The sequence below is a fragment of the Eubalaena glacialis genome, chromosome 5, assembly GCF_028564815.1.
Source record: "Eubalaena glacialis isolate mEubGla1 chromosome 5, mEubGla1.1.hap2.+ XY, whole genome shotgun sequence".
In the NCBI taxonomy this organism is placed as follows: domain Eukaryota; kingdom Metazoa; phylum Chordata; class Mammalia; order Artiodactyla; family Balaenidae; genus Eubalaena; species Eubalaena glacialis.
The window spans coordinates 146,182,423-146,207,859 of NC_083720.1; the positions used below are offsets into that span (position 1 = coordinate 146,182,423).

General features: G+C 36.8%; 1 protein-coding gene across 3 annotated transcripts in view; it reads left to right on the top strand.

Moving 5' to 3' along the window:
- Positions 1-25,437, top strand: part of FAM13A (family with sequence similarity 13 member A) — a 333,205-nt gene that overhangs the window by 2,672 nt on the left and 305,096 nt on the right. For 2 of the 3 annotated variants that reach the window (XR_009701148.1, XM_061192617.1), the window contains exon 1: positions 23,379-23,648. Coding sequence is in view for 2 of the 3 variants with exons in the window: in XM_061192617.1 (XP_061048600.1) it covers positions 23,423-23,648 (226 nt within the window). In the remaining variant the exon portion in view is untranslated. Of the gene's footprint in view, positions 1-23,378; positions 23,649-25,437 lie in introns of those variants that run through there. The other variant, XM_061192618.1, reaches the window with a different exon arrangement.

Here is a 25,437-nt window from a genome sequence, read left to right on the forward strand (position 1 = left end):
GGCAACAATTCCAGGGGTATCCCAGGCTTTGTAGCCTTTGTTCCTAACTTGGGCACCTCCTGGCCTTACCCTCTGGTGCCATCAGCTTACCTTACACATATCTCATAGTGTAGGCAGGTCACAGTACAGAAAGGCTCACAGACCAAATCAAGATACTCTAGTCGCAGATTTATTGAATCAACCTAAAACACAGCATGAAGCAAGGGGGAAAACATAGGGGTAGGTTTACCTACTTAGAAAGGGTTTAAGTGGGACTAAAGGACCACACTCCCTGAATCCTGTGTTACGTAATATTAATCCTTCCTATCTTTCTTGCCTTCTCGGCCATCAACCTTCCCTGATCATGGTGCATTTCTGAAGACCAGTACTGAGTGTGAGCTGGCCCAGCAGATGGAGTGTATCTGGAGCCAACACAGCTTGCTCTATCATCAGGGGCAAGTGTGCCTAGGTATAATTGTAACTTGCTAAGACACTACTGAACAGCTATGGATTTTTATGTGCATATCTCATGGGGCCAGAATGGGTACAATCAATGGGCGACCCATTAAAGACATGAATATTTGGTGTCTCATAAATGTTGGGTGCTTAACTTGGTTCTTCCATCTCTTCTTAATTATCTTTCATCTCTTCTTAATTATCTGTTGAATATATCTACCAAGCTATCCTATATCCTTACATGTTGTCAATACTTAGTTGTGTCTGTTCTCCTTATTGTTTCTCTTGTTATCAATTTAACTGAACCAAACTTTCTTTAATACAACAAACAATATGTAAGGTCAAATTTCAAGGCCATCACAATTATCCTCTTTGTAGTTTCTAGTTTGATTTTTGGTACCAGCTTCCTCCCACAAAGGCTGTATTTAGGTTTCTTAAATGTCATGATGAATTTCTTAATTTTTTTAAACCCGTTTTTTATTGGGGTTTTAGAAAAACATGAGCCTTGTTTGGAGCTTGGAGTACCTAAGCTTAAATCCTGGTTATGTTATTTACTACACTCTGATCTTAGACATTATTGAGCAGTGTGCTGTCTTGATAGTAGATTTTAGGGAGTATTTGACCATCTGTTCAACTTCTTGCCATAATTTGTCTATCTGCCTTCTAGTAGACAATAGTTTTGACAGAAGGGGTCATATCTTATTTGCATTACTTCTTGCTCAGGGCTAGGCAGTAGTAGTTGTTCAATAAATGTTTGCACAGAACAGATCAGTCATGCCGTAGGTTTTGCAGTTTCACCTGCTTGTATTTTATTTTTAAAAGGATTTTTGAAAACCCTCAAGAATCTAAAGGTATGTCTGCAAAGGCATTCTATCTTTTTGATGGTGCTTTTCGTGACAATGGCACAGTTTTCCCTTTAGCAAAAATTAGCAGGATAATTATAAATATTTTGTACTTTTAATCATTTGAGTTTCCAACCAAATAGCACAGGAATTCTTACTATAAAATTGCATATAGTCAAAAGACTCTGCACATCCATTCCATCTCAGATGATGTTTAGTCTGGTCAGTGCATAGCTTTCCCTCAGGTGGGCATGTAATCTGCATGGATCAAGGTAATTAACGCTGGATGTCCCAACAGACAAATTCTGAAATCTCAGTAGCTCAGGGAGACAAAAATTAATTTGTAGATTACGCAGAGTCTGATGCAGGTTATCAGAATCTCTCTTCCATCTGGTGGCTCTGGTATCCAGGCTTCCTCCATTCTGTGATCTATTTGCTAGTTTAACATATTACCGGGTATCCCCTAGGTTACATCAGGGAAAGAAAGAAATGGAGGAGGCACACATGCTATTATCTGCCTCATTCTGGAAGTGACTCATTTCTCTTCTCATAGTTCATTGCTTTGAACTAGTCACGTGTTCCCACCTAAATGCAAAGGTAACGGGGAAATGTGTAAATAAACACTCTCTCTGGCCATAACCTAACTTGCTCAAATCAAACAAAGAGAAGGACATATGTTCCATGATTATGGTAGCAGTCTGTCTCCCACTTCCCTACTGAATGTAAACAAGGAATTAAATACCCCAGATGCTGCTGGCAGACAGCTAATCTATGGATCGAGAGGTAAGGCAGCCTAAAGATCTGCCTTTAGTTAATAAATGGCAAAGTAGTGGTGACATTGACGAGCCATTGCATTTACCAACTTAGTCTTCCATTCCCCTGAACTCCTTTGTATTATTATAATGTGTTAATAAATGTCCTTTATTATTTTAGCTAGTTTGAGCTGAAATTTCAATTACTTGCAGTCCAAAACATCTTAACCGATATACCGCATCACACAATGGCTTACTGTTCTGTGGTTTGGGGAAGCTCGTCATGCATTAGAATGAGGCAGGATTTGAAGGCAGGAGGCATGGCTTAGAGTCTTCGGTCAGCCAGTTCCTGGCTCTGTGACCTTGGGCAAGATGTTTAACCTCTCACTTCCTCATCTATCAAATGGGGACAATAGCAGCCTAAATTGTTTGAGATTGTTGTGAGAATCAAATCAAACACTAATGTGAAAATACATTGTAAACTATAAAGCATCATAAAACACTACCTTTGTTATATGGCTCGCTACTTGCCTTAAGGTGGTTTCCTTAATACTATAATTATCTGTTTTAAATAAAGTAAAAGGAACTCTATAATCTGAATGGCATGTTTATATTATTGGATTTAGACCAAATTTTAAACAGGATTAAACATTTCATTTTGCCTTGTTTTCTTTTACAGTAAACCAATGATGAGGTATTAGAAGATTAGATTAATAGTCAAAGGCATGTCTGTCTTCTTCACATTTGAATTGTGTTGCAAGAAGAATTTTCATCTGTGCCATAGAGAATTCAAAAATCAAACAGAAAATCGTCCGTAACACAGTAATAGATGAGTGTTTAGATGCTGAGTTGGGGGTAAAGTCACTTGTATCTAGGTTACTTATTCTAAGGTTCATTTTTTTGAAGCACGGTTGGTTGTGTGGATGGGTTTAATGTTAATTCCTGTACAGAAGATTTTGAGAAAGTTTTAGTGACAGTGCTGGAAACTGCAAACTAGCATGAAGTAGCATATAAAGTGAAAGAATGAGGCAACTGAGTAGGGAAGACCATGCTAAAATGAGAAGTTAGATTAATTCTGATCCATATCTTAAAGCTGACTTAGGGAAACTAAATTTCAAAGACATAGAAGAAGCTTGCATCCAGTAGTTTGTGAAACAGAGACCGTAAGAAAGCATATTTGAGCTGTTCTCTGTAACCGTGAATTAGCAATGGTTTATGAAGAGGTACTGCAGCAAGTCATAGCATAATTAAGTTTATATGTTATATAATTATATAAATAACAGGCAGTTTGTAGATTTTAAAAAATTTATCATTCAAAATGAGTGGTTTATGGGAAAATAATCTGTATGATATTATTTTATGACAGCTCTGAATTATTATAGCTACTCCTTTAAGACTAAGTTTGGAGAATTTAGCATATCAGATAGTAAAATGACAGGAATTAAAACAGTTTAATAATGGCTAGCTACTTGAAGGAAAATAATTGCTGGATTTCTTCCTAACTCTTTAAAACTAGAGATGGATCAAAGATATAAACATCAAAGTAAAATCATAAAAATATTAGAAGAACACGTGTGAAGTTAAAAATTAATTTTGGATCAAGGAATGTGTTTCAAAGGAGACCCAAGCTGCAGGCCCTAAAGAAAAAGATGGGTAAAGTTTTCTGACAACCAAAACGTCTGCACAACCACAAGTATCATAAACAAATTAAAATGCCAAAGGAAAACTAGGACAGATATTTACAACACACATGACTAAAACAAGATTAATTTTTTTTTAATATACAAAAAAATTCCTATAAATCAGTAGGAAAAACTACCCAATTAAAATTAGGCAAAGCTTATGAATAGGAGGTTCACACACAAATAAGAAACGTAAGTGCTAATACACAAAATTGCTCATCTCATCCATAGTTAAATTTTGGCAAAATTTAAAATTTTATAATGTTCAGGATGATAGAATGGGAACTAGGCATTCTCACGTGCTATCAATCAAGCTGTAAATCATGAAGCATTTTTGTAGGGCAACATGGTAATGTGTATCAAAATGTATAATTTATATAGTAACAAGTAAAATGAAAATTTATTTTGCTTTCATATATAAGTCTAGTGTCAAGAGACTACTCATTTAACTTTTGGAATTAGCGTAAAAAAAGTATGATTTATAAACCTGTTGATCTAGCAATCTCACCTCTAGGAATTTATCTTACAGGTATCTGTACAATTACGTAGAAATGTTTGCAAGAATGCTTATTGCTGAAATATTTGTAATATCAAGAACTGTAAATAACCTAAACATTAGTAAATAAGATTGGTTAAGTCAATTACAGTGTCTTTATAATGTAATATTAACAGGTATATGTGCTAATATGGAAAGACCTCCGAAATAGATTAAGTAGCAAAAGCAAGTGTAAGTATACAAATAGTTACATTTGTATACTTTTTCAAAAGAGTATGCATATATATGCTTAATTATGCATACAAAACTTCTGCAAGAAAATGTAAGAACTGTTGGAGCTGGGATAAGAAGACTTTTCAGTTTAAACTCCTGTATGTTGTTTGGGTTTTGATCAAGTGCATGTGTTACTTTTATTACATTTAAATTATTAAAAATAAAAGCTGCTCAAAGAACAGGGAATGGTAGCTCTGTCTGGAAGAAACGGATTGGTTTATAATCATAAAGGCAATGAATATTAGATTTGAATGTGTACAGTACTTCTTTTACAGATATATATTGAAATATATAGATTACTTGAAAAATTGTCTAATATATGAACGGAAGTGTACTTTCCCTGTGAATTTCATGAAGCAGACCTAGAGCTGGTTAGAAGGTAATGATGCAGTGTCAAACCAGTAGAAAGAAGCATCTAAAGATTCTGGTGTCTAAAAGTTGAGCTGGTTGCCTTATGAGGTGGTCAGTGCCCCATCACTAGAAGTAAGAAAAGGAAAGCTGAGTGGTCATGGTCGACTAGTCGTAGGCATTCCATGATGGAATTAGAGTTAATGAGGTGAGATACCCTAGAAGTGTTCTAGGATTCTGCGAGCCATTGCGTATGTCCCAGAAGTTGTAGTTCTCGGCCAATTATACGTTTTCGTCAGGCTGTTGGGAATTTAACATAAACACGCCCCTACCCCCATCCTCTCTTCATTAGGGCCTCCTTTATATGAACGATGGGATGATTAGCCTAAGCTGAAGGCAAGAGTCCGTGATCTTAAGAATACAAAACTAGGTCCCTGGGGATGGGGTGAGGCTAACTAACATTTGAATTAGTCTCATTAGCTGTAAAAACAGATTTTCTAAATGAAGGAATTAGAGAATATTACTACAGGCTTGCTAAATTTTTACTCCATTTCACTGTATGAAAAATGTATGTCACTTAAAATTATACAGTGGAACTCAGTCAAATAGTGTTCATTCTAGGAAAAGTGTAGAGAGTAGAAAAGGTATGCTGGAAGTAAAACAGTTCAAAGAGAATTTTGATATAAAATTGTCTTACCAATTAATTTACTTTTGGTCTTAATTTCCAGCAATTCTTTTAATACTGAAGAAACTAATTTTAGTCAAAATGTGAATAAATGATCTCTTGTAGAAATTTTTATTTCTGTGGTTTACACTGTAAGTAAATCACATCAGCCTGCAAGTACTTACATGCAGCATTAGTTTTAAACACATTTGGCTTTTCTGAAGCTATACATTTTAGAATCTTTTGTTTTAACACTCTAGTTCTTCTTACTGTATTAGGTCATTGACCTTAAATGAGTCTTTCTAACTTTTTAAAAAACGTCCTTCAGTTTCTGACTTCACATTTTGCTAAACTTGTTGAGAACCATTGGCAAGTATAGCCTTTCCAAGAGTGTTTTTCAAATTTGATGACAACCTCTCTTCCATGTAAATCCTCCTTGACTGTATTAAGACTGCCGGCAGTGATGAACAGAAGGTTCAACATTAGTGGCATTAAGAGCTTGTACCCCTTTTCCCAAAATAACCAAGGGATTCTAAGCACACGGATGTTTCTGTGCTTTCAGGTTTTTATACATTGGTATAGCAGTAGTCACTTAATAGTGAGCCACCCCAGAATTTACCTATTTCATCTAGAATTATTGAAGCTGGATAAAGTGTGCAGTTATAATGAAGAATGTGGAATGTTTCTAAAAGCAAATTAATATTCAGTGTATTCTTTCTACTGACAGTCTGGCAGGAAATTACCAAGCACTAGTTGACTTTCTGTTTTTTTAAACCGGTCTTTGAGGTGTAATTTATATACCATAAAATACTCATTGAAAATGTACAATATAATTTTTAGTAAATTTACCAATTGTGCAAACAGCACTACAGTGTAGTTCTAGAACATTCTGTCACTTCAGTAAGATCCCTTGTGCCCATTTACAGTTAGTTCCCACTTGCACCACCACCCCCAACCATAGACAACCACTAATTTACTTTATATTTCTATACATTTGCCTTTTTTTGGACTTTTGATATAAATGGACTCATACAATATATGTTCTATGGTGACTGGCTTCTTTACTAGCATAATATTTTTGAGGTTCATCAAAAATATGTATCAGTTTTCATTCCTTTTTATTATAATAGAATAACATTTTTTTATATGCTATATCACATTTTGTTTATCCATTCACTAGTTGATGGACATTTGGTTGGTTTTCAATTTCGACTATTGTGAATAATGCTGCTATGAACATTCATATCCAAGTCTTTGTGTGAACTTGTATTTTCATTTCTCTTAGGTAGGTACCTAGGAGTGGAATTGCTGGATCATGGGGTAAATTTATGTTTAACATTTTTAAAAACTGCCAAACTGTTGTCCAAAATGATTGCACCACTTTACATCCCCATTATCAGTGTATGAGAGTTCCAGGTTCTCCATATCCTTGCCAGCAGATGGTCTTGTCAGACTTTTTTTTTTTTTTTTTTTTTTACTGTAGCCCATGTAGTGAATTTGTAGTGCTATCTCAGTTTCTGAAAGACTAATAATGTTGGGCTTATTTTCATATGCATATTATCCATTTGTATATCATCTTTGGTTAAATGTTCATATCACCCATTTCTTTATTGAGTTGTTTGTTCTTATTGAGTTGTAGGGGTTCTTTTTATATATTCTGGATATAAGTTCATTTTCAGATACACGAACCGCTGGGTGTGGGGTTTTGTCCTGTCTTCTAAATCAGTTCAGCCAAAACCCAAGCTGCTGGTCTTCAAGGCTCTACCAGCCCAGCCTGGGGGGCGGAGGGGTTGGAAACAGGCCCAGGCAGCGTGCCACAAACTCACACTATTCTTAACTAAACTTCATGAGTTTTTCATCAATAAGTGTTTCTCAGTGTTTTTTGCCTTCCGTCAGTTTCCAAAGCTCTGAAACGGTCGTTTTGACAATTTTGTCCAGTCTCTGTAGTGTTTTTTAAGGAGAGGATTTGCAGACCTTTTACTCTACCGTCACTGGAAGTCAGCAGTAGGTCCTGAGTTCTTTTATATAGAGAATATAGCTTTTTATAATAACCTTTTAATTTTTCTTGGTATAATAGTGATATATGTCTAACATATAAAATTATGAAATACAAATAAGAGGAGAAAATAAGAATCATCTAAGATTCCATAACCCAGAAACATGTACTATATTTGCTTATGTCCTATCGTTCTTTCTATGAGCATATAAAGTTATAAAAAGAGATTATACTTGACCTTAATTTCATAGCATTCTTTTTTTCCCCAATTAACAGTATATTGTGACTATCTTGAGTTCCCATTTGCATAAGACACGAGTCATGCACACTGTTACCTCCCCTTCTCCCCTGTTTGGAGGAGACCTGGCTAGAGGGAGGATGGCCTAGAGGGAGGGTGAATACAGCGTTTCTTGGGCGTTGCCAAATTGCCCTCCAGATATGAACCACTTTACATTCCACCTCTTTTCTTCTTACCAACATTTTCTTTTAAGGAAAATTTCCATGAGTAGAAGGGATGACAAATGGTATCACATTATTGTTTTTGCCTATCTTAGATTACTAAGAACTTCACCACCTCCTGCGAAAATCTATTCCATCTTTAGAAGTGACCATTATTTCTTGTTTATATATCTTAAAATCTGTCTCCAGATAAATACCATTCACTTTCTGGTTTTGTCCTCTGAATCACATGGCAGCTTTTCTAAAATCTGGAAATGTTTTAACCCAAGTCTTCTCTTTTGAGTGTAATTGTTCCAGGTTCTTCATTCCATCCTCGCATAACATGGTTATACTTTAAAATTTTTTACTTTATTTTATTTTTACTTAATTTTCTTAAATTAAAATTTTGGAGTTCCTTTTAAAATTTCTTCGCCAGTCCTTTCATCAGAGTCTCCTCAGTCATCTATTAATTGGTTAAAATTTGTGCGCTGGTAGTTTTCTCAAGGAAGGTTCATGTGTACAGTATTCTCTTACCCTATTATTCAAACTGTAGCTTTTATAGTTGGAGGACAGATTGATTGGTTATTAAATTTGGCTCATGTTTTCTTAACTATCTTGTAAGCCTTATTCCATTGTCTTCCTATGTTAAATACTGCAGTCAGTAAATTTGAGGCCACTCATGTTTTCTTTCCTCATTATGACATACTTTTTGCCTGGCTGCCCAAAGGATTATTTCTTTATTGTTAGTCTAATAATTTCCTTAGAATGTATCTTTGCGTAGACTGTTCTGGGTATGTTGTGCTGTTTCAATTTGTAGATTCAAGGCTTCTATTTAAAGAAAGTTTTTGTGAATTACATCTTTACATATTCTACTTCACTGAATATTCTACTCCAAGATATTATTTGGTTTTCTTCTTTGGGGACTTCAATAACACATATATTGGAGCTCACTTAACTGCTTTCTGTAGCTATCAACTCCTTGTGATTTTTAAAAATGTTTGATTGTGTCTACTTTTCTCATTTATGTCTTCCATGTCCCTTACTGGGCTGTCCATGGTTTCTGTTCTCCTTTGTGCTCATCAGAATTTAGTCTTCACTTCTGAAAATTTTGTCTCTTCCTTTCCTTCCACTGCTGATTTCTGCCAGTCTCCATTTCACTTTCTCCTTTTGACTGGTTGTCTCTTCCCTATGTTTCTGTATTTCTGCTTTGTGGTATCCTTTCATCATTGTGATCGGTTCATTAACTTTTAAAAAAGTTGTGGTAAAATATATGTAACATAAAATTTACCATTTTAACTATTTTTAGGCTTACAATTTAGTGGCATTTGTACATTCACAGTATTGTGTGACCATTACCATTATCCATTTCCAGAACTTTTTCCTCATCTCCAACTCTGTACCCGTTAAAAAATAGCTCCCCATTCCTGCCTTCTGTCTCTATGAATTTGCCTATTCTAGGTATCTCATATAAATAGAATCATAAAATTTTGGGTGTTTTTGTGTATCTGGCTTATTTTACTTTGCATAATATTTTCAAGGTTCATCTATGTTATTTCATGTTATGAGAATTTCATTCCTTTATGAGAATGAATAGTATTATGTTGTATATATATACCACATTTTGTTTATTCATCTGTTGATGGGCACCTGGGTTGTTTCTACTTTTTGACTACTGTGAATAAAGCTGCTATGAACATTGGTGTACAGATACCTTTTTTAGTTCCTGATTTTAGGGTACATACTCAGAAGTGTAATTGATGGATCATATGGTAATTCTATTTTTAAACTTTTTGAGGAACTACCTGTTTGCCATAGTGCTGTATCATTTTACATCATCACCAGCAATGCATAAGGGTTCCAATTTTTCCACATCCTATCCAACACTTTCTGATTTTTTTTTGATAATAACTATCTTAATGGGTGTGAAGCGTATCTAATTGTGGTTCTGATTTGCATATCCTTAATGACTAATGAAATTGAGTATCTTTTTGTGTGCTTATTAGCCATTCGTATATCTTCTCTGGAGAAGTGTCTATTCATTTTTGGAATGGGTTTTGTTGTTGTAGTTATTGAGTCGTAGGAGTTCTTAAACATATTCTGGATAGTAAACCTATATCAGATATATGACTTGCAAATACTTTCTCCTATTCTATGGATTGTCTTTTCACTCTGCTGATAATCTCTTTTGATGCACAAAAGTTTTTCGTTTTAAAGAAATACAGTTTCTCTTTGTCATTGTGGCATGTGCTTTTGGTATCATTTCCTTCCTAACTTTTGTTAGTTATTTTTGTTAGGTTAAGTTACAGTTTTCATTTGTTTCTTGGCAGCATTTTTCTAATGAGTTATTTCAAGAAAGTCGTGGTGCTCTTTTATACTTTAAAAAAAACACTGTCTCTGTCTAGTTGCTGGCTGTGTTCCTTTTTTCTTACTCACATTTCAGTGAGATGGCTTTTTGTGGTATCAGTATCAAGAGGTTCCTGTGAGGTACAGTGATGAGAGGCCAAAGTAGCTTTTCAAGTTTTACAGCCCTGGAACTCCCTGCTCTGTTGCTACCAAAGGACTGTTCTCTTAAGTGTGGCCCTTCTGTTTGCCCATCTCTCCTCCTTCTCTCAGAAGTTCACCCGGGTCGGGAATGCTCTACTGCCTTTCCTTCAAAAACTTGCCCTCCCAGGTCATGAACTCACTATTAGGTGGTGGATTTTTCTGGTGCTTCCCTGATATCTGCCTCTTGGGGTCCCTGGTAGGTACTTTTTGTACCTTCTTTCTCTTCTTCCTCTAAGCAGTTGAGCCCTGTTCAGCTCCCTGCCAAAGTGTGCTCTATCTTTAAAGTAATAAATATTTGTAGGAGATTTTAAAGAACATCCACTGCTGGGCTCGTACTGATCCTCTCCAGACTTCTCACAGTGCTGGTGTGATGTCCGCCTTAAGTGTCCTGCCCCATCTTTACCTTTAGCAGCAATAATACACAAGTTGGAGTGCATAGCTTTTCTGTCTTCTGTTATCTTCTTAATCTGTATGGTTTCAAAAAGAAAGGTGATAAAATTCACAAGATTTTTATTGGATTTGTTTTTAATACTTTCTTTAACATTTCAATAATACCAGGTAACATAAGGGCTCTTTAATAAATGTTTTCTAATCTAAGTGGTGGAAATTAGTTGAACTTATTTGTGAGATATTCAGCGATCTGAGATATTTTAGGAATGTGTTTATTTGGATAGAGAAATCGGTTCTGCGTTTACATCTTAATTAAACCTAACTTTTCTATGCATGTCTAAAGATCCTTAGATCTTCACTTTTCAGATCATAGACCTCTGAGAATATGTTTTCTCAGAGTGAATCAGCTATACATATACATATACCCCCATATCTCCTCCCTCTTGCATCTCCCTCCCACCCTCCCTATCCCATTCCTCTAGGTGGTCACAAAGCACCAAGCTGATCTCCCTGTGCTATGTGGCTGCTTCCTATTAGCTATCTGTTTTACATTTGGTGGTATGTATAAGTCCATGCCACTCTCTCACTTCGTCCCAGTTTACCCTTCCCACTCCCTGTGTCCTCAAGTCCATTCTCTACATCTGGGTCTTTATTACTGTCCTGCCCCTAGGTTCTTCATGACCTTTTTTTTTTTTTTAGATTCCATATATATGTGTTAGCATACGGTATTTGTTTTTCTCTTTCTGACTTACTTCACTCTGTATGACAGACTCTAGGTCCATCCACCTCACTACAAATAACTCAATTTCGTTTCTTTTTATGGCTGAGTAATATTCCATTGTATATATGTACCACATCTTCTTTATCCATTCATCTGTCAGTGGACACTTAGGTTGCTTCCACGTCCTGGCTATTGTAAATAGAGCTGCAATGAGCATTGTGGTACGTTTCATGTACTTTTAAGGACTCATGATCCTTAGATTTCTGGTTAAGAAACATTGTTTAGATCTACAATACACATTGATAATATATGCTCTAAAGCATAACTAGTAAGGATAACTAATAAGAAATCCAGAAAATTCTTTGGGCTTTTAAAATTAATGAGCTAGATTTGGAAAAATAGATTTATAGAAAGTTTCTGATTTTCTTGACTTAACAATACATTTAGTAAATATTTGTTGATGTTCTAACAGAGCATTATTTGAAACTGTGATTTTTTTTTCATCTCATGTAAAAGAAGTCCATAGATAGGTATTCCAGGTGGATTCTGTGATGTCATCATGATGCAAGTCCCTTTTTTTTTTTTCTATTTTACTGTCCTTAGAGCTTAGCTTCTAGCTTCTGGGTTGCTGCGTAGTCACAGGATGGCTATCAGGCATTGCAGGTGTGATCTAAGCAGAAAACAGGGGTATAGGAAAAAGACTGAGTTGGCCTCCCTTTTAAGGAGTCTTTCTGGTGGTCCTGTTAACAACTTCTGTTTATATCTCATTGGCCAAACTTAGATATGTGATCATCCATATCTACAAGGATATACTGCTACAGAGAAGATGGGGTATATTTTAACTAGGCAATTTGCTCCCCACCCTCTCCAACAAAATCAGAGTTCTGTCACGAGAGAAGAGAGAAATTACCCATCAGTAGGCAACTGTAAGCTCTGTCACAGTGTCCTTTTAAAGAATTGGTTACCACGGAGAGATTCTTATTCAGTGTTTTTCAGTATTGACTGTCTTCTGGTTGTAAAATAGATGCTTTTATATATCTTCTACATTATCTTATTAAACTCTCATAACACTTTAAAGTAGGTAGTGTTATTGTAGCTCAACAGATGAGGACCCAGTGTTGTTGTAGATGAAAACTTGTATAAGGTCAGCAGGCTGAATGTGAGGGGGATCTGGCTGCAGTATTGTCCTCCTGATGATACATAAGCTTGACTTAGCTCTTGTGGCTGGACAGAGAGCATGGGTCATCCTTCTTTAGGGGTGCATTTGCCCCCCTCCTAAGCTCACACTCGACCAAAGAGGCTGACATTCCCAGGGAAAATACCCAGTGGCAAAACCGTGATTTCCAACAGAGTGCTTTCCCAGTGATGCAACCCTATCCAAGCTAATAGGATTGTCCACGTCTCTGTGTAAGAATATCCCCACAATTGTTATTGTTAATTTTTAAATTGCCATTTGAAGAGAACATATTCCTTTCCCTCCTAATTCTGCTGTCAAAAAATGGTATTACTCTTTCTTAGGCATGGAATCTCTTTGAGAGGTCTCTATTTTTTCCCCAATTTTTTATATTATTACTTTATTAAAGTATAGTTAATTTACAATATTGCATTAGATTCAGATGTATAGCATAGTGATTCAGTTTTCTTTTTGCAGATTATATTCCATTATAGGTTATTACAAGATATTGAATATAATTCCCTATGCTATACAGTAAATCTCTGTTCCTTCTCTATATTAAGTATAGTAGTTGTATCTGTTAATCCCATACTCCTAATTTGTTCCCCCCCATGTTCCCTCTCTCCTTTGGTAACCATAAGTTTGTTCTCTATGTCTGAGTCTGTTTCTCTTTTGTATATAAGTTCACTTGTATCATTTTTTAGATTCCATTTATAAATGTTATCACATAATATTTGTATTTCTCTGTCTGACTTCTTAGTATGTTAATCTTTAGGTCCATCCATGTTGCTGCAAATGACAATATTTCATTCTTTCTATAGCTGAGTAATATTCCATGCTGTATATGTATACCACATCTTTATCTATTCATCTGTTGATGGACAATTAGGTTGCTTCCATGTCTTGGCTATTGTAAATAGTGCTGCTATGAACATTGGAGTGCACGTATCTTTTCGAATTAGAGTTTTCATCTTTTCCAGATACATGCCTAGGAGTGGGATTGCTGGATCATATGGTAACTCTATTTTTAATTTTTTAAGAAACCTCCACACTGTTCTCCATAATGACTGCACCAATTTATTTTCCCACCAACAGTGTGGAAAGGTTTCCTTTTTTCCACATCCTCTCCAGCATTTATTATTTGTAGACTTTTTGATGATGGCCATTCTAACTGGTGTGAGGTGATACCTTATTGTAGTTTAGATGTGCATTTCTCTAATAATTAGTGATGTGGAACATCTTTTCATGTGCCTGTTGGCCATCTGTATGTCGTCTTTGGAGAAGTGTCTTTTTAGGTCTTCTGCCCATTTGATTGGATTGTTTTTTTGATATTGAGCTGTGTGAGCTGTTTGTATATTTTGGAAATTAAGCCCTTGTTGTTATTGTTTACAGATATTTTCTCACATTCTGTGGGTTGTCTTTTTGTTTATGGTTTCCATGGCCGTGCAAAACCTTTTAAGTTTAATAAGGTCACTCTCGTTTATTTTTGCTTTTGCTTCTTTTGCCTTGGGAAACTGATCTAAAAAAGTATTTCTGCAATTAATGTCAGAGAACATTTTGCCTATGTTCTCTTCTAGGAGTTTTATGGTGTCATGTCTTAAGTCTTTAAGCCATTTTGAATTGATTTTTGTGTATGGCATGAGGGAACATTCTAACTTCATTGATTTACATGCGGCTATCCAGCTTTTCCAACACCACTTGCTGAAGAGACTATTTTCTGATGTTTCACTGTTAGTGTAATGAAACACAACAGATTTCTGTATATTAATCTTATATCCTACTACCTTGCTGCATTATTAGTTCGAATCGTTTTTGTATGGAGACTTTAGGGTGCTCAATATAGAGTATCATGTCATCTGCAAATAATGAGTTTTATCCCTTCCCTTAGAATTTGGATACCTTTAATTTCTTTTTCTTGTCTGATTGCTGTGGCTAAGATTTCAAATACTATGTTGAATGGAAATGGCAAGAGTAGGCATCCTTGTCTTGTTCCTGAATTTAGTGTGAAGGCTTTCAGCTTTCCACCCTTGAGTATTAGGATTGGCTGTGGGTTTGTCATAAATGGCCTTTATTATGTTGAGATGTTCCCTCTGACAACTACTTGAATGAGAGTTTTTATCATGAATGGGTGTTGAAATTTGCCAAATGCTTTTCCTGTGTCTGTTGAGATGATCATGTGGTTTTTGTCTTTCCTTTTGTTAATGTGGTGTATCACCTTGATTTGTGTATGTTGAACCATCCTTGTGACCCTGGTATGAATCCAACTTGATCATGATGTATGATCCTTTATTGTTGGATTCAGTTTGCTAATATTTTGTTGCGGATATTTGCATCTGTGTTCATCAAAGATGCTGGCCTATAATTTTCTTTTTTTATAGTGACTTTGTCTGGCTTTGGTATCAGGGTGTTCATTTCTTCCTTTTCGTTTTACCTTTTGTGGTTTGGTGATTTTCTTTTGTAGTATGCTTGAGTTCCTTTCTTTTTGGTTTTTGTGAATCTCTTGTATGTTTTTGACTTGTGGTTACCATGGAGTTCAAGCATGTTGACCCATAACTATATCTACTTGCTTTAAACTGATAGTCATGCAGACTCAAACACATTCTAAAAGATCTATATTTTTATACTTTCCTCCACCCTCATTTTGTGATTTTGATGTCCTATTTTACATTTTTATGCTTATACTTTTACTGTTTATTGTAGTTAAAATTGCTTTTACAATTTTTTAAATTGTCTTTTTATCTACATAACTGGCTTTAGTGTTCTTCAGTACTTTGAAATATTTGCCTTTCCTATTGTGATTTTTCCTTTCCTATAGATTCTTGCTACTTTTCGATTTAAAGAAGACGTTTCAATATTCTCTTAGGGTTGGTTTAATATTGCTGATTTCTTTTAGTTTTTGCTTGTCTGAGAAATTCTTTCTCTTCTTCCATTCTAAGTGATAATCTTGCTAGGTAGAGTACCCTAGGTTGCAGGTTTTTCCCTTTCAGGAGTTTGAATATATCATGCCACTCCCTTCTGGCCTGAAAAGTTTCTGCAGAGACATAAGCTGATAGTCTTATGGGGATTCCCTTATAAATGACTTTTTTTTTTTCTCTTGCTGCCTTTATTATTTTTTAACATCTTTATTGGGTATAATTGCTTTACAATGTTTTGTTAGTTTCTGCTGTATAACAAAGTGAATCAGCTATATGTATACCTATATCCCCATATCCTCTCCCTCTTGTGCCTCCCTCCCACCCTCCCTATCCCACCCCTCTAGGTGGTCACAAAGCACCGAGCTGATCTCCCTGTGCTATGCATCTTGCTGCCTTTAGAATCCTCTCTTTATCTTTAACTTTTGTCATTTAAATTATATGTCTTGGTGTGGGTCTGTTTGTGTTCATCTTGTTTGGAACCCTGTGCACTTCCTTGTACCTGGATATCTGTTTCCTTCTTTAGGTTTAGGAAGTTTTCAGCCATTATTTCTTCAAATACATTTTCGACCCCCCTTTCTCTTTCTTCTCCTTCTGGAATCTCTATTACATATATGTTGGCGTGTTTTATATTATCCCATAGCTCTCGTTTGTTGCCTTCATTTTTTTTTTTTTCCATTCGTCTTTCTGTCTGCTGTTCTGATTGGGTGATTTCCATTATTCTGTTTTCCAGATCACATATTCATTTTTCTGCATTATTTAGTCTGCTCTTGATTGCATTTAGCTCAGTTTTTATCTCAGCAATTGAGTTGTCTAATTTTGATTGGCTCCTCTTTATAGTTTCGAGTTCCTTTTTACAGTGATCTGCATTTCTATCCATAGGCTTATTAATTCCTTTAGCATTTTTACTACCTCCTTTTTGAACTCAGACTCTGGTAGACTGGAGAGGTCTGTTTCACTGTTTGTCTTTCAGAGGATTTCTCTTGTTCTTTTAATTGGGAGTAGTTCCTATGCTTTTTCATTTTACTTATTTCTCTTACTCTCTGAATTTAGGAGAAACAGTTACCCACTGTGGTCTTGAAGGGCTGTTTTTATGTGGGAGTATCCGTGTGCAGACTGTCTGAGTCCAGTATTTTTGGTGCAAGGGCTGTTCTTGGTATGGATGCCTGCCGTGTCTTTCCTCAGAGTGTGGCTGGCTGTTGTCCCCTTGCTAGGGGTGTGTTTGGTGTTGTGGTGACCAGGGCCTGCACTGGATGTTGAGTGGGGCCTCCTCTTTGCTCTGTGGTTGTCACAGACCTGTTGGGGGCAGACTGTGCTCCCCAGTTGTTGGAGTAGAAGCCCCCAGATCCGATGCTAAGCTGTAGCGTGAGGGGGGCGGGACTGGAGCACTTCCTCTGGGAAGGGAGCCTCTGCATGTTCCTCCCCAGGAGCTGTCAGCCGGGACCTATGGCTCTGTGACACCACCTGCCACCCGGTGTGCAGGCCCACAGAGAGCACTGCCCCTGACCGCCTCCGCTGTGGCAGCTCCGATAACCTGCTTGGATGTCAGTTCTACCTCCTGTGTATGCATGCTCCCAAAGCGTGAGCTCCCAAAGCCCACCAAAGCTGTGCCCGCTGTGAGAGCACCAACAGGAGGCTCAGGGGTCAGCCCCACCTCTGCGTGTGCACACCCTCAAATTCCGCTGCTGTGGAATTACACCGAATAACCTTTACAATAATTTCATCTAATGTCCAACACATTTAAATTTCCCTAGTTGTCTCAAAGAGACAGTTGGCTAGTCTTTTGTTTTGTTTTTTCAGTCAGGAACCAATCAGTATTCATAGACTACATTTGAACTTTGTATAATTTCTTTAAAATCTGGAACCGATCTTTTCCTTATGACATTGATGTTTTGAAGAGTCCAGGCCAGTTGCCTGTTAGAATGTCCCTGATTCTGAATTTGTCTGTTTCCTTACAGTCTCTTTCAACTTGTTCTTTCAGCTCCTGTTTTACCTGTAAACTGTTAGATTTAGAGGCTAGATTAGCAGCAGCTTAAACATTTTTGGCAAGAATATAAATGATGTGTTCTGCATGTTGCATCACATCAGGAGCACGTAATGTCAGCTCTTCGTGATTAGTGGTGATAAATTTAATCTTTTGAGTTAAGCTGAGTACACCCAGATATCAATTGTAAAGGTAATTTTTTTTCCTTTGCAAATATCATGTGATCTTTGACACTGTGAAAATCCTGTTCTCAAACAACTTTTCACCTGATGTTTTAGCATCCACTGTCAATCTTTGACAAAATTATTTGTTCAATGATTTGTGGGAAAAAGTTGATTTTCTAATTCTGTTGTTCCTTCTGTATTTAGCTGCAGCACGTTCTGTAAAGCAGACTTTTACTTTGGTAACCGCATTCTTTCACTCTTCTTAGTATCACTGTTGATTCAGGGAATTTTATTTACATAACATTTTATAATCGTTTATAGTTATTATTCCTGGTGCTCCAACTGTCCCGAACTTGGCCAGTAGGAACCCATTTAAGCTGGCCCACGTGTCTTTTTGACACGCCCCATTTGTCCTTGAGCATTTCCACACCTTCTGGAACAAGCTGTCTCAGGCTCATCTTGTGCTTTCCCCTCACCCGTTTTACTTGGTGGTGGAGTGGCTTTCTATCCTACACATTCCTGCTTAGATGTATCAGTGCTAGCCCCAGCTGCAAAGAGTTTTAAGGTGCACTATTCTGAATTTAACCAGTAGTATAACCTGATTGTCCTTCAAAGTACCTTAAATTCATGGTACTTAAATTTTTGGAGGATTGCCTTAAGGAAATACAAGCCGTTGAATTCAGTAATCTAAAATCGATTTTGTTTTAAGCTCTGTAAAGAAAGTGCTGCGTGTAGTTTTGTCCCCTTTGGGGGCTCATAGAACCACCAATATTAAAGGTTCTGGAAACACGATAGTCTGTCATGGTTAAGAGCTCATGCGTTAGAGCCAGAGCACCTGGGAGTTACATTCTAGCTATAAAACTTTCTTAGGCAAGTTTCTTTTTCTTTGTGCCTTGGTTTTTGTGTCCAAATGGGAATAGTTAAGAGTACCTACTAAAAAGTTAGTTTTGAAATTTAGAGATGTTAATTTTAAAGCACTTAACCACAGAGTCTGGCACAGTAATCGGCACTTAATAAATGTTAGCTGTGGTAAAAACTCAAGGCTTCTGAGGCTCATCCTGTTTACTAGATTGATGAAAACCTTCTCTGTGCAGGTTCTAATATCAAATATTGTTGTCGCTTCTGAGCATATCTAACTTTATTTTAAGGAGACCAAGAAGCTCAAATAATCCTATTTTCCTCAGCTACAAGAATAGGAATTTTGTTTTATCTTTAGCACGTGGGCTGGACTTCCCAGCATATGCTTCTTCAGTATCACTACATCCTTCGTGGAGACAGCATTAAGCATGTGTGCTCTGGGCTCAGATGGCCTGAGTGTGACTCCTGGCCGCACCGTATCCTTGATGGGACCTGGAGCACATTCCTTGGCTGCTCTGTAAAATGAGGGTCACAAAAGTATCTTCCTTCCTAGTGTCACTTTATCAGGATTTAAGGAGTGAAGCCATCTAAGGTATTCGGAAGTGTGACTGACATACTCTGTAAACGTTCCATAAAAGTTAGCTGTCATTATCATTCTGATTTTCTCATTATCTAAAACCCTGGTTTTCTGTTTGTTCTGATTAGTCTTTTATTTTTTTTTTGGAGTACTTTTATCAGTTGGTGGTGTGTGTGTGTGTACAGAACAGAAATGGGTTCTGGCTAACTTAAGCCCAAAGAAACTTTACTGGAAAGTTACAGAGTGGCCCACCATGTAGAAGGAACAGCTGAAGGACCGGTGTCAGAAAGGGGCAGCTAAAGGCCCACGGCAGCTCCAGTGATGCAGGTGGCAAGAGGTGCATCATGGTTATTTAATCTAACCATCTTGTGAGAGCGCTGCAGCTGGAATAAATTAGCTCCATCCATTTTTCTCAAGCTTCAGTGACAGTCCATTCAAGCTTCAGTGGCCTGCAGGACGAAGGGTCTGATTGCCCTGCAAGGGCACCAGAGCCCAGCTCTTGCTAAAGGCAGGGCAGCGGTTGTAAGTGGCAGCCTCATCAAGGATGTTCACAGTGAGGGTGCGGTCATTCCCCCAAAGGCAGTCAGGATTTGTCACTAGAAAAAAGGGAAAGTGAAGACCAAGTGGTCCCCACATCAACAAATATGCACTACTGTCCTGGTGCATGCATTTTGTGAGCTATCTTAACTATTTTTTATCGCAAATAAATATAGAAAAACAAGGTCCCAGCATGCAATTATAAAAATGAATATTGACATAAAATTCAGGTGGCATGGGCTCTAGGCTCAACCCTTTCTCTCTGAGTTCACCACAGGTTTTGGGGTCCTGGTTTCCTTATTCCTAAGGTGATATTATAAGCACTAACCCCTACAGATTGTTCTAGCAGTAAACCCCAAGGTTCCCTGTCTTTTTTAATGTGGGAACCTATATTGCTCTTACACACACACACACACACACACACACACACACAGAGTCCAGTTTCCGAACTCAAATGATGTATGGTAATGTATGCACACAAAGGTTTAAACAGTTAAGTTTGACTTAGAATACCTCAATTAGTAACTTTCTTTTTCAACTTATATTAGGTCAAGAAAGGTAAAATGTGTGTTTGAAGGGAAGCTGAAATTCCACAGATATTGACATTTATAAAGAGATAGTGGTTATCATTGTATAAAGGAAAGTAATTTCAGTTTAAATGGAATTAATCATAAATGGCTTTCCATTTCCTCAGTTATTTTATTTCTTCTGTGAGTAGGGAACTAAAGAATATTTCTTATAACCTACCAGAAAGGATATTTTTTAAATATTTGTTCTAAGCCCATCAGTGAAGAACTGATTTGGATGTCTCTGAATATATAGCTGTTTTTTTTCATTGTGGTTGTCTTTAAACAATATTTACCTTTTTAAAAGTATTAACCTAAATTAGATTACCAATTAATAATCAGATGTTCCTTTATTACTATAATTACATATAAACTTGCTTTGTAGTATGGCTCTGTACTGAGTAAACAGGTAGTTTAATTTGCAATCAGTTCAAAATGTGTGAGGTTAATTACATGTCTCATCCTTGAAAATATTGAGCCATAATGCCAAGATTGCTTATTTATGCTATTAATAGGAGACACAACATAGTGACTGTACTTGAGTAAAGGACAGAATATAAAACAGGGCTGTTAGCTGAAAGAATGTCACATATAGACAGGATTTCTAAGAAAACCTTGAATTTCTAATAAAAACTTGAGAAATTCTGATACTAACATGCAAAATGATTTTATGTTTATCTTTCAAAAGTCATACGTATATATTTTAAGAGATTGAGATACACAGAGAATAATTAGGTCGGCAGACTATCTACCAACCACAGGCCTAGACCATGGTGCCTTCTTCAACAGCAATCTTTAGTCCACGAAAACATTTGAGTACAGGAGTGGTTAAGTATCTCTCAATTGTTTTGAGAAGAAATCAGAATAATTTCCTGGAAGAATGATGATGATGATGATGATGATAACAGTCAGTACTTACTGAGTATGCCAGACACCCTTCTCATTCTTCTATGTATATGAGCTGCTTCCAACCTCATGTATTCCTATGAGCGAGGGACTCCTGGTATCCCCATTTCGTAGGCGGGGAAGCTGCGTGTAAGTGACTTGTCCCAGGTTGCACAGCTAATGAGATCAGAATGGGATTCGAAACAGGGTGTCTGGTTCCCCAGTTCACGCTCTAAACCAGCGGTCCCCAACCTTTTTGGCACCAGGGACCAGTTTCATGGAAGACAATTTTTCCACGGAGCGGGCGTGGGGGGCGTGGGGGGAGGATGGTTCAGGAGGTGATGCGAGCGATGGTGAGTGGCAGATAAAGCTTCACTCACTCACCTCCTGCTTTGTGGCCCGGTTCCTAACAGGCCTCAGGCCGGTAATGGTCCATGGTCCGGGGGTTGGGGACCCCTGCTCTAAATGACTCTGCTATATTGTGTCTGTAAGAAAATAAGAAGATAAAACATGTATGATTTAATCTCATTGTCAGCTGTTTCTGATGCAACATTTGAGACTATTTTCAAAGTGTCATTATTAAAGGTTACTTTTTGGCTGCTTACTCACCAGATAGACCTGGTTGACTGAAATTTCCCATGTGTTCTTTTGAAAGGTATTGATAGGTTTTTAAACTTACACACACAAAAATAGTAGTGGTTACAGATTTGACTTAGTTAAGTAACTTGCTTGGTAACAGAGATGATAGTTCTTGCCCATACTACTCTGTAGTAGCTAACACTATGCCTTATTTATAATATTAATAGATAGCTAAATCTATTCTGTAACTTCATACGTTTGCTGAATTGTCACTAGGAAAATCTGGCTTTCAAATATGACCTATTAAAAGATGCAGAGATGTCCCTGAAAGTTGGCCTGATTCTATAGATTGTAAGATTCAAAATCAAATTGAAACTACAGGGAACCTACTAAAAGTCACAATTGTAGAACTATCTTCGTGTAATTGTCATGTGTCACATGTAGAATTTATCACAGTTTGTGTATAACACAAACTGTACTTTAACATTAATATAAATTTAAATTAAGGAGAGGAGCATGGACTTAGAGTATGATGGAACTCTTACCAGTTCCATGACTTTTACCAGATTACTTCTTAACTCTTTGATCTTTCTTTCCTCATCTCTACAATGGCGGTAATGTTTCTTCTTTTAGATTGTAACAGCTACATGAGCCTACACTTATAATATTGACACTTAGGTTAGTTGCTGCATTCATTCTCAAAAAGGGTGTGTTTCCCCTAATCTGCTTTCTCTGTCCACAAATAAAATTTTTGCTTTTTGCCATCTTTTCAGTGTTTAAAGTTACAGATACATACATTTATGTAGGACACATGCTGTTTTTAAAAAAAAAAAATCCCTCATTTAGTTTTATTAAACCATATTAAAATTTATCTTTTAAAATACTTCCTTGGGGAAAAATTTTCTATTAAAAGGAAGAAACAAATTTGTATGACGTTCTCAGCGTGGTGATAACTTGAATTGATTGACTGTAAATTGCATTTTTGATTTATAATATGTACAGTCTTGTTGAAATTTTTAAAATTGTGATTACCTGAAACATTGCTATTTCAGAGATTATAGCATTTTGAACTTCAAAGAAAATTGAGTTGATTTTTATGTGCCAAAATATTACTGAGATATTCAGATATAATCAAATCAGAGAAATAAATGTTCCTTCTACACATACATATTTGTTTTCTAATCCTTCAAATTAAAGCTACCTTAAGATGACATCTAGATAAGTTTTCGTCTTCAGTAACATCTTACTGTTTCAGGATCTGCATGGGGTTTCGGTGTTCTGATACATGTTTTATTTTCCTGTTAACGAAGTACTTGTGAGTCACACCCTGGTTACTGTAGTAATAGATCTTAGATACTGCGGTGTATTGCTGCATCTCTTAGCTACGCTTAAGTTGTGGCTTTAGGTGCCTCATTATTTTTCACTCCTTTTAACCGTTCTATCAGTGTGCACCATTCCTAACGCTGAACAACACGTGAGAGATGTTAGGGATTTGGGTTTGAGCTGAAGTGAAAATAAGTGAAGACCACTACTCTACAGCCTCCAAACGCTTACCCTTTGATTCAGGTGATTCTGTAGTAACCACTGCAGCCTCCTGTGGTAAACATGACTGACTGCTCTTTTTTCTTCCGCTATTTTAAGCAAAGTAAAGCAGCAGTTCGGCTGAAAGAAGACATGAAAAAGATTGCGGCAGTGCCACTAAACGAGCAGAGGAATTCCACCTACACAAAGTTATTTGGAGTCAGTCTCCAAGACCTCCACCAGCAGGGGCTGACGGAGAACGGCGTTCCAGCTATCGTGGGGAGCATAGTGGAGTACTTGACCATGCATGGTAAGTCCAGTTGTGTTGTAATTCTGTTGCTTTGTGTGAATTACTTCATCATGCATTATTAGAATATTCCCTAAACCACCTTAATTAGAATATTGAACTATGGCATAATATACTTTGCCCTTATAAAAGGATGTTAAGGGCATTACGACTGCTTAACATTCTTTTGAAAATATTTAATTCAACTTACCATGGAGAAATCACTTTAATTATTGAGGTTTCTAGTTTGGAATGATTCCTAATTTTAAGTGCTAAAATACACTGTTTTAATATTAACAGTGAGTTGTCTTGATTCATTAAATTCCCACCGAGAGTCAATAATTTTTAATGTAACAGAATACTTTTTGAGCGTCTCTTTCAGCTTGAGGTCAGTCATGAACTTACTGAATGCCTTGATTGCCTTCAAAAGTCAGTGAGAATACCAAAAAAAGAGTATGATATATAACCTAGTATGGTGTTGGGGGGGGACATTAACTTTTGGAATGATACAATTAATTGTGTAAAATAATTGCAGAGTGCCACAGTATATTGCACGATAAAAAGATAAATTCTCTCTCTCTTAGTTGCTGAGAACTATTATGTTTTATAGCTTTTTAAATTATTTTATTTAAAATAGAACTTAGAAACCTGGATAATTTGAGACAATGAGGCTTATCAAACTAGGGCAGTATCGTGGGAGAACTCCAAACTAGATAATAAATACCAATAAACTTTCAGAGGTTTTTGAAGAAGGTATTCAGAGGGAAGAGCTTGGAATTTTCATTTTCTATGCTGAAACAACATTTCTATACTAAAACAAGACTCACTGCAGAGTAGAATATAACATTTGTGGGCATTTTTAAAGGTAAAACTTGAGACCTGGGAGAAATTCTGTACTCGGCACGGTTTGCTCCCGCCCCTGCATCTTGCCGTGATTCCGAGTCCGTTCTTCCTGCTGAGAAGGTGGCTGCATTGGGAATGCCTGAGAGGCATGGTACCGCCTTTCTTCTGTAGGAACGTGTGTCTGCTTGTCGCAGGGAATATATGGCAAGACAGTTCAGACCTCAGAAGGTTGTCAGGTGTTTTGTGTTCGTTGAAAAACAGCTATTTGCTCAGGTTACTTGGTATGTAGGTGACAAAATGGTATTTTGTTCTGAAAACTGAAGAGCCAGGTTTGCATTCTTAACCCGTTATCTCCTTGTTTTTGGAGGAAGATAGCTGCAGGAGGGTGAGATTCTTAGAGACCAGCTCTGGGTTTGTTCAAATACTTTAAACAGGTTAAATACAAAGGTGTTATATGCAGCATGGCAGGAAGATGGGCCCTTGGCCTAGAGGATCCTGAAGCCAGATGTTGCTGAGTTAGAGCTTTGACAGGACTCATTTACACGCTCAGTATTGAGTAAAACTGTATCCTACTGACTTAGCTACAAACGGATCTCTAGGTAATTCATTTAATATCTTAAATAGGGTTGTTCAGTATTACTCATTTGGATGCCAAAGTGTGACCACCTAAAATAATATTTTGGTTTTGGCATCATTAGTATTCTGACCTTTCATGCAACAATGATTGAATAATAGCCTTTTGAGGTTACTCTTATGTAAAATCATTTTCACTTTTAACCTTTTTAAAAGTAATGCATAATTAATCTATTTATGTGGTTCAAAATTCAGAAGGGTGTATAGTGAAAAGTCTCTCCCTCCAAACCCTGTCCCCTGACCATTCATTTCCCCTCCCAGAAACAATATTACTATACTATTTTTTGCGATGTTCTTACAAAGATATTTGAATATATAAGCAGATATGTGTATTTTG